General features: G+C 37.8%; 1 protein-coding gene and 1 long non-coding RNA gene across 3 annotated transcripts; one reads left to right on the top strand and one right to left on the bottom strand.

Moving 5' to 3' along the window:
- Positions 1-191: 191 nt before the first annotated feature.
- On the bottom strand, positions 192-19964 carry LOC122888031 (adhesion G-protein coupled receptor G4). Of its 2 annotated transcripts, XM_044221895.1 has the most exons (32): positions 19892-19964; positions 19542-19627; positions 17915-18042; positions 17560-17797; positions 16233-16466; positions 14875-14972; positions 14493-14554; positions 14272-14320; positions 13921-13946; positions 13163-13317; positions 12901-13074; positions 12684-12757; positions 12521-12588; positions 12359-12401; positions 11673-11695; positions 10186-10331; positions 9891-10020; positions 8424-8524; positions 7967-8171; positions 7703-7868; positions 6760-6906; positions 6502-6627; positions 6303-6348; positions 6108-6211; positions 5302-5423; positions 4616-4884; positions 4361-4475; positions 3511-3589; positions 2889-3090; positions 1648-1749; positions 1016-1180; positions 192-421 (listed from the first exon to the last, which is right to left on the bottom strand). In XM_044221895.1, the coding sequence occupies exons 1-32, from the start codon at positions 19948-19950 to the stop codon at positions 285-287; spliced, it is 3879 nt and encodes a 1292-aa protein (XP_044077830.1). In that variant the 5' UTR covers positions 19951-19964; the 3' UTR covers positions 192-284. The 2 variants fall into 2 exon arrangements, with proteins under 2 accessions (XP_044077830.1, XP_044077831.1); XM_044221896.1 differs by lacking the exons at positions 192-421; positions 17560-17797; positions 17915-18042; positions 19542-19627; positions 19892-19964 and having other exon boundaries at positions 650-1180; positions 14493-14549; positions 16233-16367.
- LOC122888058 lies at positions 4387-7831 on the top strand. Its single transcript, XR_006380645.1, has 3 exons — positions 4387-4643; positions 4717-4927; positions 7708-7831. It is a non-coding gene; the product is annotated as an uncharacterized LOC122888058 (long non-coding RNA).
- Positions 19965-20262: the final 298 nt, after the last annotated feature.

Below are 20262 nucleotides of genomic sequence, written 5' to 3'. Positions count from 1 at the left end.
ATGCAACTACTCATGTCTTCATAATTACAGGCTCTTTTACAATATTTAGCAAAAACACAAAAACAATAGAATTGCATGATACAATTATCTAATGAAGCTGGAATACAATGGTGCTTCGCAGTTAATTAAGGCTCTGCGCTGCATGGATTACATATATCTTTATTGAAGTACAGTATGTGTTAAGGCTGTTGTTTCAGTTTTAAAGCTTTTCATAACAGTTTGTGGGATTTGCGTATCTGCATGTGTATGTATGCAAATGCATATGTACGTATGTCCTGTGCGTTTTATCTTTGTTCTTGCTGGCTGAGCAAGTGATTCCTCCAGCCAGGTGTCGATCTCATCCCCCTCTGGGAAGGCAGATCTCCTGTACCTGAGGGGCTTCTCTGGGCTCGAGGGAGAGCCAGGGAATTCACAAAAAGGCCTGCAAGATAATTAAACATCTGTGAATAATTTAGAGGTGTGAAAAACATTTTCTTATATGTGGTTTGAGAATGTATGCCTGGGAGTTGGGGGTTAAACTTAAACTGAGCTGTCAGATGGTTTAAGAAATAACAATTATGTCCTTTTAGTTGTTTAAACCGGCTTAATTACATGGGCTTTCATGTAATTATTTAACGTCAGTGCCTTCTCATTAATGTATGCAGTGACCTTCACTGTGATTCTGGCAGCCGAGGGACTGTGATGTCTGACTAAATCTGTGATCACCATCATTTCATATGAAGGAGGCTGAATCTTACCAAGATGAGTTATAACTTTCAATTGCAACCTTAAATGTCTTACAATAGATGAGAATAAAGGAATCCATTAAGAGTTTAATGACAAAAGAAGACCAGTGACGAAATGAAGATAATCTCCCAGGAAATGTTTTTTTAAAAACTCATTAAGGAATATAATTGAAGCCAAAATCTTGGCTTTTTTAACGTGTGCCAAAATGATAGCATTGTTGACAAACTGATAGTTATGAATTTAGTAAGGAGATGTGCTGCTTTGGAGTGACTATGCTTTGTTTCCTCACCCAGGTTTGGTCTCTTGCAGGATGAGTCTCTCTGGCTTGAGTCTGAGGAAGCTGATGTGCTGTTTGTGGAGCTGGACTTGACCGAATGGACCGATGGTACCGATGCTCTTGGAGGATTGGATCTGGGTTTGGCCGTGATTCCAACTGATGCCGAGTTGCTCCACTCTGGATGGCAACGGCAAACACAGATAACAGAAATCAAGCTTAAATAAGCTGTATTATAGTGTATTATATTTTGATTTGCACATCTATTATTTCTTACTGGATTAATTGTCTCGTTGCAGACTTATTTATTATATTTAATTCTATTCTATTAGTACATCTATCGCTGTGTGCATTGACGTGATAGTGAGCAGCTGTAACGAAAGAGTTTCCCCTCGGGGATCAATAAAGTATTTTTGATTCTGATTCTGATAACACAGTGACAACACAAACCAAAACAAACTGATGGACAGCCCAATTTGTTACATGGAAGCAGCTGTTCATAACTGGTGATCTCAAGCTTTTGCATAGTACCAGTTGACCGATCACATGTAGTTATTTATTAAATTCAAGAGAATATCTTTTAGTTACCACGAAAGTAACTTGTGTTCTGTGATGAAGTCACATCAAACTATGCGTGGCTGTCATACCAGAATACTCTTCAAGTCGGAAACGTCCAAAGCAGAGGTGAATCCTCCACTGTTTCCTGACATTTTCCTTCATCAGACAGTGGAAGAGGAAGATGAAAAGTCCTGGAATATAAACAAAAGTGAGCTAAGGTCATGAACTTTGAAGGACAAGATTGGATCTTGGTTGGTGGCTCTTTCGTTTTTATTTTGCACTTGAGCAAGGCATTTCTCTCGCATAGTAAAAAGTGGAAGGCTTTTGTTGCGTCACTCTCAGATAAAAAAGAAAGTAGTAATAACAAAAGCAGAGCTGAAGTAAAGGCAGTTGTGAAATAGTTGCATCATTCAGCCTCTGTTTGATTTCCTTCTTTTTATCTGTGAGTTTTGTTGGTTTCTTTTGGACTGTGAATGTGAAGTGGGACGTTGAGGAAAACTGCATGTGTAGTTAGCAAACCTTCACTCAATAAATAAACACACAGCAACACACGCAATGGGCCTCATGCAAGAAGGGGAAAAAATACGAAAACAGGGAGGCTTACTCGTATCAATGTTCAAAGTCAGATTGACCAAACCCTCTTACTGTAACTGCACAAATTTCATTTCAACAATTTCTCAAATTGTTCATTTCAACCGTTCAACTTGATGAATGCTACCGGTTCATGAGGAGGTGCACGCTCGTGAGATTTCATCATTAGCATAATCAATGCCCCTAAATTGCTATATAAGGCTACCTGTTCCACTCCATTTGTGGGCAAGTATCATTCACAAAATTATCACAGAAGAGTAAAAAGAAGAACTTCACACCACTGAGCTTTGAGTCCTGCTGTCCAAATCAGCCGACAAAAACATAAGAAATTTAGCAGTGTCAGTAGTCATATTAGGCGACCTGAAACAGTTAAAAAGTATTAATACAACTACCATACTGTGACAAAAATAAAGAGAGAATGGTTTGACATCAAGTTAGATGCTAAAAAAATATCTCTAAAAAGCAAAGCCGTCCATGATTTACATGGGAGCCAGTCCAGGAAATGCAACAGTTCTGGAGATAGATGAGAAAATATTAGCGTATGGTGATGTTACACTGTCGGTGCAACAGAGGATGTGCCCCCTGACAGCAAACTGCATAAAGACCCTGAAGCAGCTGAACTGTATGTTGTCAGGCCAAAATACTCAATATAGCACATTTGTTCTATTCTTAACATTTCTAAACATATATTACCCAGCATGGCTTTCAGTTTATCTTTGTACAAAAAAGAAACACCAACCTTGCAGGGTATTGAGTCCAGAGAAAAGGTACAGCAGAACTACTCTGGCGGGTCCCCAGGTAAAGAACCCAACAGTCCATGTTAGTCCTAGTAACAAGGTGAGACTGGCAATTCCCTTCAGGTCATGCATCAGTCCACTGCGAGTCCCTGCTGGGCTGTTGACTCGCATGTGGCGAATCTGGATCAGAACCACCACAAAAACCTAAAAGGAGATTTAAAAGAAGGCTTAGAGTAGTTAAATTACAGGAAAATAATAATGGAATTAAAGATAAGGATGCTAGTGCCCTCAAATGGGAGATTTGATGGAGGATAGGTTGTATATTATACTGAGTCATGACAGGTTACATGGGCTACAAAGCCTGATCCGTCTGTTTTTTAGATTATCAAATTTTAAGATGTACAGTATATACTATTTTGGCTTTCAAGTATTCTCAAAAACAAGTGTTGTCTAATTCATAAGTCCTGTAGCTATTCCTTCTAATACTGTGAAAATTTGAAAGGTAATTAGGGTTAGGGTAGGAGAATACTGTGATACATTTACCAGTAAAATGTAGACATTGAGCAGTGTTTTAGTAGTTTGAACTTATGTACGAACTTCTAATGAAATGTTAAAATGATTTACCGCAATGTTGAGGAGAAAGACGAGCACGGCATAGGCAACCACTGACACGTAAAATGTTGCATCGTCTTGGAGCCAACAGCTGAGGGAACAAGGATTAAGTAGGGAAAAGGGATAGAGAAGAGGGAGTGAGTCAGGGGAAGAGAGTCACATACAAAGAGAAATGGAGGAAGAGAGGAGAGATGCAGTGGTCATTGTGGTTGTCCAGTGTGGCACATACACATTCTGTGCCACACTGTAGTGGGCGTTGCAGTGTGAAAGATTTAAATGAAACATGGTTGTAGAAGAAGTAGGAATGACTTAAAGGTTTCACAACTACATTTGCAAAAAGCGGCTGAACAGCAAGTTTGGCTCTACTACTGTAAGAGCAGCTTGATGTTTAACAATAATATGTAACAAACTGACTTTTATCCAAGGAGAAAAATCACCAAGTTTGAGGATTTTTAAGATTTGTGGATTAACATCACACTTGTGTAAGATGCATATTGAATTGATTGGCTTTCAAACTAGCTTTGATGTCACAAAATCATCTCGTACATGTTTTAAACTACATCATTGTATACAATTGCATACATACTAACTGAGCATACATCATTGTGCACAGTGAACGTCCAAACATCCGAGTGAAGCAACAATAAGCAAAACACATTTTGGAGAAGAGGCGTACATTAATGTTGCATTTAACCTGCAACTCATCAACACACAGGTTGTTTGTATAATTTCACTGTGTACCAGCAGCCAAACAGTATAGAAGGTATAGAGATTATGTCAGTCTCACTGCTGATTGAAACCTCTGTGTTTCAAATATGCATCAAGACTTGGAAAATGAATATAAGATGATGCCAAAACTCACAAGTTGTCAGAGTTGTCCAATGGCTCTAAGCTAGACTCTACATCTGTGTAGAGGTGACTGCCGTATGCCTCCCTGTTCACGATGAGCACCAGGATGCAGATCACCAGAGGAATCCCTGGAGGGACAGTTTAAATGTTTTTAAAGCATGTGTTACAGCCTTGGAAATAATAATGACGACAGCTAACTTTTTCATCTCAATGTTTCAGTCATCAGCACTGTCCTATTAAAAGGCAGTCAGCCGAACACACGACTCACCCCATCCCAGAGCACAGAACTTGAGGATGTAAGAGGGCACATAGACGTTGAAGACTTTGACGAGCGCAAAGTACATGTTAACAGCCTCTAATCCCATCCAGGTAAATGATGCCAGGAGGAAATAATGCAGCGTGGATGCTACAGCCACACAGAGGCCATATAGACCCCAAGAGGACAGCCAGGAGTTTACCAGAAACACCAGGTTTAAACCCAGCAGCGCCAAGGAGAGGTTGATGAGTATCTGAGAGGGGTAGTCTCGACGAAGCTTTCTGAGACAGAGACAGAAATAAAACATGGGGGAGAAAACAAAAGGTAAGACACAGAGAGCTTATGATTCTGATGTAAATAAGACAAGCAATAAACACGAACATACACAACACTGTATATACACAGCACAGATATCACAGCTATCACAAAAAAAGTACCAAGAAAAACAATGTGGTCATACTTTCCAGAAACAGCAGCCTAAGGTCTAACACACATTTCTTGTTGTTATTCAAGGACAGAGTGCTGGGTATTTCAGTATGGACCCAATGATTTGACTCAAAAATATAGTGTTTATCTGCATTAGTGATGACATGACATTTTAGACCTACCAACAGGTTACTAGTCTGCATGTAAACACAGTCAGTGTATGACAAGTAGAAAACATTTATAATATAATAACTGGGTGGTTGGAGTCTCACTCGAAAGCTGTGTAAGTGAGAACTGTGATTCCCAAGAACACTGATGAGACTCCACAACCAACATAGGTGATAATGGTCAGGATCTGCTCATTAGCCGGGTCCACCTGGGTCCTGGAGACATCCTAGACACACACACAGAGTAAGCATGAGTGTATCTGTATTTATTTCCCAGTGTACCACAAATAACTCCTAAAAACACAGATTGTAAGTCATCTGTCATCATCAATAACAGTAAGTGCTCCTGTCCCTGCTACCAAGTACAAACTAGCATGAAAACCTGCATCTTTCTATTCCCTCAGTGAAACACTTAAATGACTAACTCCCTCTAGCACTAGTGTGTGTGAATTAGTGGCAGATTTGGGGAACACAGCTCAAGTGTCAATTTCAGTAACAATATGAGTAATAGCCCTGATTATATTTGCAGTTTTGGAATCTGTTCAGTGCAATTTTGTCAAAAGGATATGTCTTGCACCACCCTTAGGTGTCATCATTTATTACATGTACTGTGCTGTAAAAGCAATGTATCTTTGCGACCTATAGAAACACCAGAGAACAGGAAGCATATCTCTTGATTACTTGGTCTAATAAGGAATTTGTGTCAAACTTTGCTTGACAGTAGTTTTTATATATTGGGCTTTGAGCGCCCCCTGCTGGTAAAATCTGTGTTGAACCACTTTCCCTTGTCTAGAACCTCATTGTTATCACTACTACTATTAATACTGCTGCTAGCACTGTCACTATTACTAAAACTTTTTTTGAAAGTGTGCTTTCCAGGAAACAGTAAAACAGAAATATACAATACATACCAGAAGAACTCCAAAGTGTGTGAGATGATCACATAGGCATGTTGTGTAGTCAGAGCTGCTGTTGTATTTTCTGCAGCCGTAATCATCCCAGCCTCCATGTCCATCTAGATGACGACACAGACATTTAGTATTACACAGTTCATCCAGCATTTTTTTTTAAATGTAAGTGTAGTGATCATTTAAATCAAGACCTACTGTTTTTATTGAAGTTCCAGTACACACACTGTACGTCCTTGTAAAGCTTTAGCAGAGATGAAAATTAAATGTTTTTGTTAATTAAAGGCATTACTAACTCATTCATTCATTATATTGGCAGCAGTGTAAGCAGCAATAACTGTAGTAGATTTATGTCCTTCAGCAGTTAGCCATATTTTTAAAGGACAGTTGATCCTACTGTATTGGGTATAAGATGGTGAAGCGTGACTTTGACATCTTCCTCTAGGTCTTTGATTGGAGAGCTGGCATTGGTCACACTGGCTGACACCACAAAGGTGTTGAGGGCCTGCCCCTTTTGGCTGCTCTGGAAATAATAACAAAATGCATGTGCAAGTATAAATAAAACACTGATGTTTCAAGAATGGCCTTAAATTTTCTGATAGAATTGCATATATTTCCTGTTTCTTGAAGAGAAAGGATTCATACAAAATAGTACCTTGAAGAGCATCGGGATGCCGTAGAACTGAAACGTAACCCTTGGTGCTCTCTGGTTGGAGCTGTTCTGTGGGAAGCTGTGCTGCAGGACAGATGGCAGAGAGATGAACGCCACTGTGCTGTTGAAGGGAAACCTGTTGATGAAAATCTACAACAAAGAGAGAAATTTATGAACTCTTTTAAGCCCAGACTCAAAGTGATTTTCAGATTCAGTGCAGACTTTGTGTGACAAGAATGTGAATAATAATAATAACGACAGAGTTTAAGCAGTGATTCTCATTGTATGGTAGATTTGAGAGAAGTTACATTAATAAGTACAGATAATATTGCATTTTTGTGTATACACCACTGCATTTAAATTGCAAATTTGTTAGAAGAGGCTATATTTCTTGTGAATTTCAAGTCGATAACATCAAAGTTTATTTTAAATTCTAGTGGAGATCTCAAAGTTTCAAAAGATACAAAATATGACTATTGGAAATGTGTCTAAAATAATGTACAAGACATCCAGAATATTTATATTTTATGGAATGGTGCAGCCATAAAAAACTGTGCTTCAATTCAGAGCTAGAACAAGATGATTCAGAATATACATGTGGCTGTCAGACAGTGTGGAATAAGATGATATTTTCAACCTTAATTCTACTTAACGGAAAATTAAATGGGAAAACTGGATGTTAAGGGGTTAAGTGTATATGGTATAACTGTAGCAGGAAACTCTACTGACAGCTTTCCTTATATCAGACCAAATAGTGAGAGATGTTTTTCATTGGCCGAGGGCTCAACTCTATTTATCATGATTTAACATATTTATTTCAACTTAAAAATAAAATGTAAATAAAACAAACAAACATTATAGCTGTAGATTATTCTTTTTTTTTTTTTTTTTTGCGGGTTCAGACAGATTGAGAACATTTGTTGATTGTTGTTGTTACTTTACTAACCTCAGGCTTTGTGCCAGCGCGGTCAGATGACACTCCGAAAGTCAAACTGCCAAACTGTCCGGGAACTACATCCACCACTGAGATAGCAATGGCCTGAGCAACCAGGGTGGAGGAGCCCTCGTAGCCCACCATCTTGTCTCCCACTGCCTCTGTGATATTTAGGATGCTGAAGAGGAAGACAGAGAAGAAGGGTAAACAGACATCAAACAGAAAAGTCAAGAAGATTCCATCATTTGGATTTTTGATTCAGTTTTCCCTCCTTACGTGTTAGTAAAAGGCAACAGGTTGCTGTCAGATTCCAGTATGTCCGAGATGATGTTGATTAGAGCTTGGCCCAAGTTTGGTGTGACCACACTGAGGTTGACCACGTCCTCCAGCTTGTTGAGGACGGTGACCAGCTCCTGGTAGTTTAGTGTGGAGTGGTTGCTTAGTAATCCCTCAATCATCTCCACCACATCCAGTGCATTCTCTGGAGACAAATTAATAAAACTTGGGAAATAATGTATCTGGTGGTGTGTTGTTTTTTTGTTGTTGTTTTTTCACAGATCCATCATAGAATAAATCCTGACCTTTTAACTGAGTTATTAAAATAAATATCTCATTATGAATTCGTTGTATCTTTAACATAACATTTTGAACCATAAATTTGAGACTGAATGATGCAATTATTTATAAGTTGACAACTACATCAAAATACATACAAATGAAGTGTGTAACAGACCAGGAGTGACTTTGACGTGGTCCAGATCAGGGATGGTTTCCACCACTAGAGAACAGTGTTCCAGGTCTGGGACCATCCAGTGGGTACTGTGGCACAGCTTACTGTCAGACAAACAGGTGGTGAGAGGACGGCGGGAGAGGGCTTAAAAACCCTGCTTTTTTAACAGAACCATTGCTAAATTTTTGTTTTATTCCTCATCTTGTATATATTTTTACAAGCTAGGTATCTTTTAGTCTTATAATTTCTATTTGTATGGTAAGTTTTTGTTATCTATGATTCCCCAAGTCTTACTTTGGCAGAAAAGGCATCCCTAAGACAGAGCTTAGACAGCTGGGAGGCTGTTGATCCTGGGAATCACCCATCTATTAACTCGACTCATTAGTGACACAGACATCCTGATTAATGATTTTACAGCACAGGCTCCAACAGCTCATGAGAAGCCATCAATAAGTATTGTCACGCTGAGTCAACACACAGTGAGTGTCGTGAACACAGTGAGATAGCCATGTAAATATATACCAGTGGATGTAATCAATAGCCATATAGGCCTGTATTTATTCATGTGTTAAATTCAAGTTGACAACCAGCTAAATACATGTACTCTTTTCTCAGTATGACTGCATGATTAATTGTCTGCAGGTCATTAGTTCAGTGATAAGTGAAAGCAGTAAGTAGTACAAGTCAATGGCAGGATACAATAAACATACAGGTGATAACATAGAGCTTAATATTTTAAAAAAAGCTGCCAGCTCTAAATATATACCTGGATTTCACCTGTAAACATCAATTGTGTCAATTTACCAGAGTATTTAATGTTTGTTTATTAATTCAGTAAGCTTTCTTGGGTAGGGTTTTGCTGTTAATGCAAGTGTACAAAGTAGAGAAGAGTAATCTTGAAAAATATTAAGTTTGGTCAAAACATCAGTGATAAAATCATTGGAACTTAGTGTCTTCAAATATCACATCCAGCAATGCTATCAAGTCTAAAAAGTTACCCTGCAACTGGTAGACATCAAACAAGTTCTTTTGGGTCTACTAAAGTAAAAAACGTAACAGTGTATATTGTGAGTGGGGCTGCAACTAACAATTATTTTGTATTAACATTTAATCTTTTGATTCTTCTTTAATAGTTCAGTCATTTACTAAATGTCAGAAAATGGTGGAAAATGTCCATCACAATTTCTCAGAGCCCAAGGTGATGCCTTTAGTTAGCTTCTTTTGTGCAATCAACAGTCTTAAAACCAAAAATATTCAATTATTCATTTATAGTAATATCAAACAGAGAAAAGCAGCAAAAGCAGCATATCCTGACATTTGACAGTAATATTTTGAAAAATAACTTATAGATTGTCAGAATAGCTTCAATCGTTCCAGCACTCATTGGAATACTGTTTTCCCTGGACAGTGCTGCATTTGTTTTGATTAAGCAGTTTGCAAAATAAATGAATGAACTGTCTGAGCGCTCACCACGCTCGGGTGGCGTAGTGGTGAGGGTTTTTTGGGCATGGCCAAGTTGCATTTTTTCCTCCTGATGTGGTGGGCCACTCAAACAGGCCTTTCCTCGTCTGATGGGTTTCTGCGTTGCATTTAAATATCACTAAAACAGGGTGACAGCGACACAGATGGAGAAAGAGAGAAAGACAAACTGATTTGGGTTTTTTTTTACTTTTTTTAAAATAGAATTTAATATCAATTATTAAAAGTAATAGAATTTCAGTTTTAAAATTTTATACTGTGTAATTTTTCCTTGAACCTTACTCACGTATGCGGCTTATCTGTATGTCCTCAGTTACTATGGAGATGGATCCGTTGTTATAAGGCGTTAGCAGCAGGTATCTTATCTGCTCTTCCATTTTCTGTGTGTCTGACAGCGACATCATAACCTGAACCTGGAAAATACAGCTCTCTCTGCAAATAGTACAATAGTTAATTATGAGTTTCCAAAATGGATATATTTGATGAATGAATTAAAAAGCTAAATTGAACTATAATGTCCCACACAATTTATGATGCTGTGTGAAAAAGTAAATACGTCTGCTAAGCAGCCTGTTATACTGGTACTGTTTCATTATTTTCCTTGTTGTGCGTGTTCGACTTCATGTATTCATTTTCCTTCTGTTTAATTTGTTCTTGATCTAAGTAGGCCTGTCATGATAACTACTTTTGTTGGACAATATATTGTCCCAGCAATAATTGCGATAAACGATATTATTGTCATTTTTAAGGGCATTTGCATCCTTGTACCTTTTTTTTTGTTGTTCTGTTTTTTTTTCCCAGAAAGTAGCCTATTTTTTTTGCCTCTTGAACTGATTTTTAGTGGCATTTACTAAACTCTGAAATAAAGTATAATTATTACATTATATTGTCAAATAAATACTCAATTTTATTTGAAAAAAAATAACAATTGAGAACAGCAAAAAAAAGTTAAAAAGTTTATGGCCATTCAAGGGCACTTTTGGTCCAAGCTCTGTTAATTTCTGACCCGGCCTGCTGCTGCCACACTTTCTCTTTCCCCCCTGTCTGCTGTAGAAAATATCTATAAATTGATGAGAATTATTAAGTGAGTGAGAGATACACACAGGTAGACAGACGAGTCAGAGAAATAATTTCACATGGCGTGCTGTAAAAGAGAAGTAGACAGCAGAAACAGAGCTTTTAATCCAGAATGGATATACTCTTTCATGTTCAATCTTCTCACAGGCAGTTCAAAACCGGTGTGTCTCATACTGCTGAAAATCAGCAGTGTTAAGCGCCACTACGAGACAAAGCACAGAGCATCTTTTGAGCAGGTTAACGAGGGATGGATTTTGGTCATTTTGCTAACAACAAGGGGGATGGCATCCCCCCTCATCCCCCCTCAAATCGTGTACTGTGTGTGGCGGAGCTGCCTGAACCCCGCCCACCGTGAAATTCCACACAGAGGACAGACTACGAGAGGACAGAAGCAGCGCGACCAGAAATGTCAACAAAACGTATCTCAGCATAGTTTTTTCTGTTTATTTGTCTTAGGCGCTGTGAAAAAAACGCCCCAAGTCTTATAATGGTAGGGAAAACCCTGCTGTTTATTCTGGCATCATGTCGGTAGTCGGTATGTCATGTTGGTGATATTCTTATGTAAACAAACGGGCAATGTCGAGGTCAGCAAAAATTATCGAGATCATGTCCATATATCGTACAATAAGTCGATAACGTAATTATTGCGACAGGCCTAGATCTAAGTGAAGTTGTTTAGAGCTACAAGTACCATACCTTAAGACTCTGTATATGAACACCTGGAAAAGAATAAAAATATTGACACAGCTTTAAAACTGGAGGGAAAAAGTATTTCAATTCAAGGCAGAACATGAAATGGTTAAACCAATTTCAGGATTTGCATTTCAGTTAAATACATTCCAGCCGAATACAACCAAATGTGTAAAGTCTATTAATCCAGTGAAATGTATACATTTTGCCACATTGTGTTCATTCATTTCAGTTCAAGTTAATACTTATTTTGAGGGTGGTATTCAACAATTTAACCTTTCTTAACTCATGGATCTGCTGACCACCTACAAAGCATTTCATTATTGTAGGTTTCAGTGGGGAGGTTTTTCCACGTTTACCAGAACAAAAGTCAAAAAATTCTGCAGCAAAAACTGAATAGCTTTATCAGGAAAATAGTGCATGTTAAAGGAATAGTTTGACGTTTTGGGAAATATGCTTATGCTTTTTCTTGCAGAGTTAGATGAGAAGATTGATAACACTTTCATGACTGTACATTATGCTAAGCAAAGCTAATCAACTTTTGGTTCTAGCTCCATAGTTAAAGACTGGAAGCAGGGGTAAACTCTACTATAGAGTCTGAAAATCATGCTGAAGTTGTAAAAGATTTCATATAGTCAGAGCATGGTTAAGAGCTTCATTTGTGACATGAGAGCTTTTTTATGTTTACTTACTTCCTCAGAGGCAGAGACGTTTGACTGCAGGTTAGGAAGATGTCTGGAAGTGATATCAGTCATTAAATTAAATTGTTCACGTTGAAAGTTAATAAATTGTACAAGATTGTGTGGAAATAGATGGTGATGATGGTGGTGTGGCAGCTACATCACATACTGAACCTTTGAGCTTTGGGGAGCAGCTGGAGGTCAAGCACCATCATCGTGTCATCAGGTAGACTGGCGTTAAGCTGTGGAGAGTCAGAAGCCACATTTAAGATGGGTAAAGCCAAATCTGTGTTCTATTCCTAAAACTAAAAGAGCTATGCTATTTTGTCAGACATACCCAAGTGGAAAGAATCTGTTCTGCGTCACAGTCTCCTGTTATGGAAACATTCACCTTAACCTCAAAATACAGCTCTGCAGAAAAGATCCAGACAAAATAAACACTTAGTAACTTCCCATAAGGCATCCACTAGGGTACAGCTCAAATAAAATCCCCTAATAATCCACACAAAACAGAGATGGAAAGCATTTCTGTGACTGTAAATTATCAGACTGACCAGAGATATTTGCTGGGCTTGGTGTAAAAGTGGTGGCTGTGGCTGCACTGGTAGAGGGACTTGTGGTGGTGCCAGTAGTGGTAATGGATGTTGTGGCTTTAAATGTGGTGGTTGTGACTGGAGAGGGCTCTGTCACCACATCAGGAGGCCTGATGGTGGTGGTGGCAAAACTTTCTAGAAAGAGGGGAAAGATTGTAAACCAGAATTAGTTTTTCTGCAAAGTTTACACAAACACACATGCATGGTGAGAACTCTTTCCTACCAACAGGTGTGGTGTGTATGCTGTTTGCATCAGCCAGCAGCCGTAGCAGACCACTGGGGTCATTGTAGGGAATCCGAAGGTCCGTGAACATCTCATTTTGCACAGCTGCCACATCCAAGCTGGGGATAACGCTTACATGAACCAGGCAGTCAAACCTGCAGGGGAGACATAGAGTTGTAGTGTTTTTACTGTCCTTTGCTACACGTATTTTGACTTGTGGCCTCTTAAAATTTGTTACAGCCTTAGTGTGGACATGAGTTGTGAGCAGAGTGATTTTTCCTTCTAAGGATTTAAGGATTTTGTATCCAATATTTTACAAGAAAGAAAGAATGATGTGAAGTACTGATAAAATTCTGCCTTTGCTGTAAGAAGCAGAGCAAGGCAATGTGTAAATATGAGATTTACATATTTTTCCTGTGATTAACTCTACTCTTTAGTTTACTCTTCCTTACTGAACAATCACTATGTGATTTGTTTAGAGAATTCAGGTCAGAAGAGTTCGCCCAAGTGTGGAAATTTAATGTGATGAATTCAAAGTCTTTGCCCATGTAAATAAACTCCAAAAAACTACATATTTTACATATTTACAATTATACATTTGCATATAGATAGATTTTAGAATTAAAGGAATATAATTTGAGCTATCAATTGATCGTGCATCCTATAGTTGACCACCTTATTGCCAAGCTGCTATCAGATTATGTAATATTTAGAAATCCAAAATCATTAAGTGACACAGCAAACCTAAACCATGTTACCTGTTGTTAGGGGGAGCCCACCGTACCTGAAGAATAAAAGACACATGTTACAGATACACTAGAAACAGATTTTAGCTACAGAGATTATTCCTTTGATTGCAAAACTTCCTATATGCTTTTGAGTCTGAGCGATTTTTGAGGCAAATATCAATAAGTGATAACAATATGTTGGCCAATATTGGTGGACAAACTACTGTATGGCCACCAGGTCACTGACAATGTCTTTACTGCAATTTCTTGTTACTTATCGGCCAACATGTATACCATTACAGCTGTATCCACAATAAACTAATATCTGTTAATATATTGGCTCGGTCAATCTATTGATCAGGCTCTAATGTGCTTCCTTACCAGCCTGTCTTCATGTGATGTTTTTACAAGGCTGTCGTCTTTACTGGATCTGCGTAAGAGATCAGAGAAACTCAGTATGGTTTTGGCCCATTGGTTCCCCCTCTCTGTCATATACTATAAAATACTCTTTAATTAATGTGACACAAAATGACATTCATAAGTATTTTTATTACAAAATACATTGAGTCTTGTCAGTGTTGTAAACTCGATTCTTTTCATACCTGGTCACTTCAAACACAGACACTCTGTGTAAATAGATGCTGGTCGGCAGCACCTCTCTGAGCTACAGGAACAACAAACATCAGAGAGCAGTAACAGCCACTGAGATTTACGGCAGGTGAACAGAGTCAAAATATCACCTGTACATTATAATGCAGTCCAACCCAACAGCCCTGTAATTTGTACAGATACATTTTATAAATAAATAAATAAATGTTTGTCTAAATATAAAACGGACCTTATAAAAATGTAGCCCCACCAAGCAAGAATAACCAGTGTCAGTGCTCAGAGTCCAATATACGGAACACATTTAGGTCAGTTTTTACAATTAACTTGACAATATCTTGTGTTTTTTGTTTTTGTGTATTTGTTTGTTTCTTTTACCCAGTTATGTGCGATGTCTCTGGCTGTGTAGCACTCAGTGGTGTTCCCATCGTATCGGAAGATAGCAAAATTCAGTCTCACTTCGTAAACGGACCATTCTGCCAATCAGCCAAAGAGAATATAAACCACCATTAAGTATATGTAAATGTACATTAAAACACAGTAACAATTGAAACATATACCAATAAAGTTGATAACTGCAAGTACAGTTAAGTATTTAAACATAATTATATTTTCACACTAAATCCTAAAAGCATTTTAATTGCTTAATTAATAATAACTGCTTTTGTCTTTGTTTTATTCTAAATGATCTTTTATTATGATAAACAAATGCATTATGGTGTATACAAGATGGGAAATGTAAAACATTATAACAGAAACAGTGTTTGTGTTTAGCTCCATGTTCATCGCTAAGCCAAAACTGAGGGTAACAAACCAAAACCGGGGCTCAACTGGAAAAGCAGAACTTGTTTTAACTACATGTGAATTAATGTTGATACTGAATTAATGGTTATACTGAAACTATAATATTGCAGAACAACTTCTTATTTCATTGTTAGTATCAACTGCAGACATTTTAATATTATTGCGAAGGGCATTTCCTAAAACTAAGCTCTGTATTCAAATGTGTCAGATATGTTTTATGTAAAGTAAAATCTGTGATTCTTACACATTTTGATTTAAACCTTCAGTCATTAGATTTTATTTCTTAACCTTCACTTAATGTTGTGTAAAAGAATGTCAGATTAATCTCTCACAGACATGAATTGATACACTTTCAACATGAAAATGAAGACGTGTGGTTATTTGCTCTTGCCTAGCCGAGAAATCAGAATCAATAATTAAAAAACAAAAGTTATTTTGTTAAATAAATTAACATTGAAATGTTCTAAACTCTGATGTCAGTGTTGACCCCGTGTTATAAACAAGATTTTCAATCAAATCAAGAAGTTTAGATTTACTTAAGGGTTAACATTAGTTTTAAGGTGAAAATTACAACAGGTTCCAGCTTTGCAGAATAACAACCTGTGACAGCTGTATGATTAATGCTTCTGATCTTAATGTTAGTGATCACAGAATGGCTTCTATATTTACTTAACTGACAAAAAGACGGGGTCAGTATTTAATCTAAGGGCTGAGCACATAAAGTAAACCAAAGGCAGCCGTGAGGCCGTGCCTTTCCTACAAGGTAGGAAAGAGCTGTAAAACACTTGTTGAAACTGACAGACCATTTACTGCATTAAAGTGAATCACTGACTGTTGTATAAACACTGTGGGACAAAAGCATTTTACTTTAGTAGAAATAATCAGAGAAAAGATATTCCAGTTGATGTAAAGGACGTTTTCTATTGGCTCACCACACTGCAGGCTGGAATCCGGAAGCGGATCACATTTCTGAGAGTCCCAGTTGTCTCTCTTCCACTTCACCAGATCCCCCTCTGTACATTTTAGTGAAGTCACTTCCTGTTTGCTGCGTTCTCGCCCCCATAGCCGAAACATAGATAATTTGCCCAGGAGGTGTGCCGCACCCAGAGTAAGTGTTCCATTGGGGGCCAGTTGGTAGCACGAGGGGGAAATGGAGGGAGTTGTATCTAGGAGGAAAGAAAACAAGGTAGCGCGGCACAAAGCAGGGTCAAAACACCCAAACGTTTAATTGTCAGTTGCCTCAGAGCCAAAAGAGACAAATGTAGAGACGAAACGTCTCTCCAATCATCAGTTCCAAGTAATTACTACTGAAATGGCACCACAATTTAACACTGAAAATGTTTACTAGGCACAAATTCATATGGACTATTACATATGGACTTGTCATGTGTCCCTATCCTTTGCTAAACTGTGGATGTAGCCTGCATTCAAATGGGGTTGCATAGACCCAATACACCAGATTGCTATCAGTCCCGATGCTAACCTTATTAAACAGGACATGACATGACCAATCCACATTAAATAGAGCCTCTTTCATGTCATTATGAAATTCTGTGTTTCCGCTATCAGTCATCATCAGTTTTAAGTTTTTAGTGCCACAACAATCCCTGGTCTCATGAATTCCACGCAGTCAAGTTTCCAGAGTTTAAATTAAAAAGAGAGCACTGTATCGGACTGGTACTCTGTATCGGCAGATATCCTGAGCTGAGAGATCAGAATCAGATCAGTATCGGGAGAATAAAAGCTGGATCGCTGGATCCCTACATCCAACACAAAGAAAACTCTCTTCCATTTCATCAGCTCTAATGTACCAGTTCTGATCTCCATGCTGCTGGGAGGGTTTTTTTGTATCCCAATAAGGCCATGCAAGTTGACTCAAATCGAGACCCAATACAAATACTAACCTGGCATGAATAAAATACAAATCTAATGCCCCTCAAAGTGAAAAGTTGTCTTTATCTTACCAAAACACAAAAGCAGCACAAGAACATATAATGTATAAAACAAATATGGTAACAGAGCACCATCAGAATATAAACATAGTAGTGAGAATTGAAAATAAAATAATAAAAACAGGCCATAAGATGTTGGAACACAAAATAAAATACTACAGTGTGGGACTTGCAGCTCTTTATTTATTGTCTTTTAAAATGCTGATTGCATTTTGAATGTTACTTAAAAATATCGTGGTTAAGAAAGCCACCCTATAGCACCCTCCAGAGTTCAGTAACTTTCAACCCCGTCTATTATTTAACCCACCTGCCATGATGTCCACTAGGTTGCCATTCACGTATAGGGCAGGTGTGTCTTTAGTATGTGTCCAGGTCAGGCACAGCGAGTACCACTGTGACAGACGAAGGTTGATCCGAGGGGTAGTCCACTTCGTTCCAAACAGCCAGACCATTAAACGATCCCTCTTTCCCCCCAAGCCCAGCTCAGCACACTGAACCTCAGGATGACGGTACATGAAGACTGTCCATGGTGAGGAAGCCCATTCCTAGATATGGTTGATGAAAGATTAAACATGATTCATAAAGTCTTGAACCCTGCCGTTATGGCAGTGTAACTTAGGAATTAGTTGTGTAGTGCCAAAAAGGACATTTGTCATCAATACCTCTAACTTCAGGTTGAAGCAGACAGTGAACTCCTGCAGGGCGGGGATGAAGACCTGAGGCTTTAGTATCCAGTGGCTGCACTCGAGGGTGAAGTCAGCCACCTCCCCCCATAGACTGAGCCGAGGTACTGACGGGAAAAGACCGTAAATCATACAGCACATATTAGTAGAGCAGTACTGAGAAGAGAGAGTGAAATGTGTTATATCTTTCTGAAACTGCTTTTTGTCTATTTTCAAAAAGATTTTAGACAAAAACTTTACTTAATTCAAACTCATATAGGCTAACATGCTATGGAACCAAATGACATGGCATTTCCAGTGTCACATCATAATCCAATTTAAAGCGGGAATTCCACCGATTTTACACATCAAAGTCTGTTTACAGGTCTTTGGGAGTGAAAAAAGTTATATAAAGCCTTTTGTGGCTCCAGAGGGAGTTGCTTGAAAACTGCCGGTCAGCATCAGTTGGAGCTGACTGGATCTGGTGTTATCTCTGGATTTGCTGCATGGATTTTTACCATTTCTTTTTTTTTAAACTGTCCATCGTGAGTCTGACAGTGTTACAAGAGCGCAATGCTAAATCGGTGGAGAACTCCTTTAAGACATATTACTGTTGATATTTACAGAGCTGACTTGATTGGATAGAAATCCCTGCAGTTTACTGTAAAGTCAGTAATGTCAGCATGTAGGGAAACCTCAATTGATACAACTTTAATTAAAATAGGGCTAAAACTAACGATTATTTTAAACAATTAACTTTCATGATGAATGACTTACTCATTTAGCTTACAAAATATCAGAGAAATGCTCAGCACAATTTTGCAGAGCCCACTGCCATCTTGTTGCTAGTTGCTTGTTTTGTCTGACCATATAAGCTGAATATACCATATAAAGATACTTCATTTCCAATTATATCAAAGAGAAAAACAGGGAAAAACCAAATGTTTGACATTTGCTTGATAAATGGCAATTTGATAAATCTTCAAAACCGCAGATGATTAATTTTCTTAATCGATGGATAAATTGAAGAACTAATTTAAAAAACTGAGTTGTTTTCTTAGTCGCATGGATGTTTCATTTATTTGTTTGTTTGTTTAAAATATTGCATTAGTTGCTGTTAATCATTTTGCAGGAAACATGAGAATTCAGTCTATGAAAGCTGGAAACTGAAATGTAATAAAAGACAACAGATGGCCAGTTAAATTGGTAAACATATTACAACTCTGCTTAACTTCTCATATTGACTTCAGGCTTTTGACCTTTCATCTATAACTTAGAGAGACCATATATCTAAGTGCGTAGCCATTTAGTGTTTAACTACGGTATGCTGTGTTTGTTTTAGATATTCTTGACTTATTTTACAATCAACACAGTGACTTTCTCACAGAACTGTGGGTTCGGCCACGCAGGTTGTAATTTTAAAAGAATACTTAATTTAAAGTGAGAAATAGGCTTCTGTCTCTGAAAGAAAGATGCCACTGTCAATTGTCTTGTCTTATTCTTGTATAACCATAACTATGAATTATTATAAAATTCATTGTGAGACCCAACTCCACCCATATTTAAGTATTTTGACTCAATATTCTATCAAACTATCAAACCATATCCATTCAAAACATTTTCCTACCTCGCTCCATAGTGGAGGCAGGGCTGTTCAGCAGAGACAGAGTGATAAACACATTCAGGATTTTTTGAAGAGAAATCATCACAAATCTGAAAAAAGACATTAAGTTCCTTTTAAGTGTTTCTCAGTTAGAATAAAATTAACAAGTTCTACAAAAAACTTAATGTAAAAAAAGAAACTGTAGAGACATTTAACACCATATTCTCATCCTATTCCATTATTTCTTATTTGTTTAAAAATTATGATTTGGAGTTTTAATCACCCAAACATTTGCTAATGCTGGTTTTAAAGTGCAGGTGTCAAGTTTTATTAAAACACTGTTCAAGCCTTGAAATAATTGTAGAAGTACTTACCTACATAAATAAAATAATCCTAAAAGTGGTTTCAGACAACAAGCTCTGAGACAGAGCATAAGATGAACCACAAACGTGAATATGCAAACAGATAGTATGACTGCGTGTGGAGCGGAGGACAGTGTATTCTTGCTGTGATTGGTCCACTTGTGTAATTATGTGTGTGTGTACCTGTGTGCAGAGAGAGAGAAAAGGGTATGTTCAATATCATCTTACCAGTCAGGTAATTAAAAAAGTAACTCCCATACAAAGGCATGATTAGTTTTGACAAACATGCCCTGCTTTCTGTAAACACTCTGTCTGCACATGTAAAACTAAATCACTCTATAAAGCTCACATAAAAACAGTATACTGGCCTTTAGTTGGTGGTA

Source organism: Siniperca chuatsi, linkage group LG14, assembly GCF_020085105.1.
Source record: "Siniperca chuatsi isolate FFG_IHB_CAS linkage group LG14, ASM2008510v1, whole genome shotgun sequence".
In the NCBI taxonomy this organism is placed as follows: domain Eukaryota; kingdom Metazoa; phylum Chordata; class Actinopteri; order Centrarchiformes; family Sinipercidae; genus Siniperca; species Siniperca chuatsi.
This window is presented reverse-complemented; position numbering and strand designations above follow the sequence as displayed.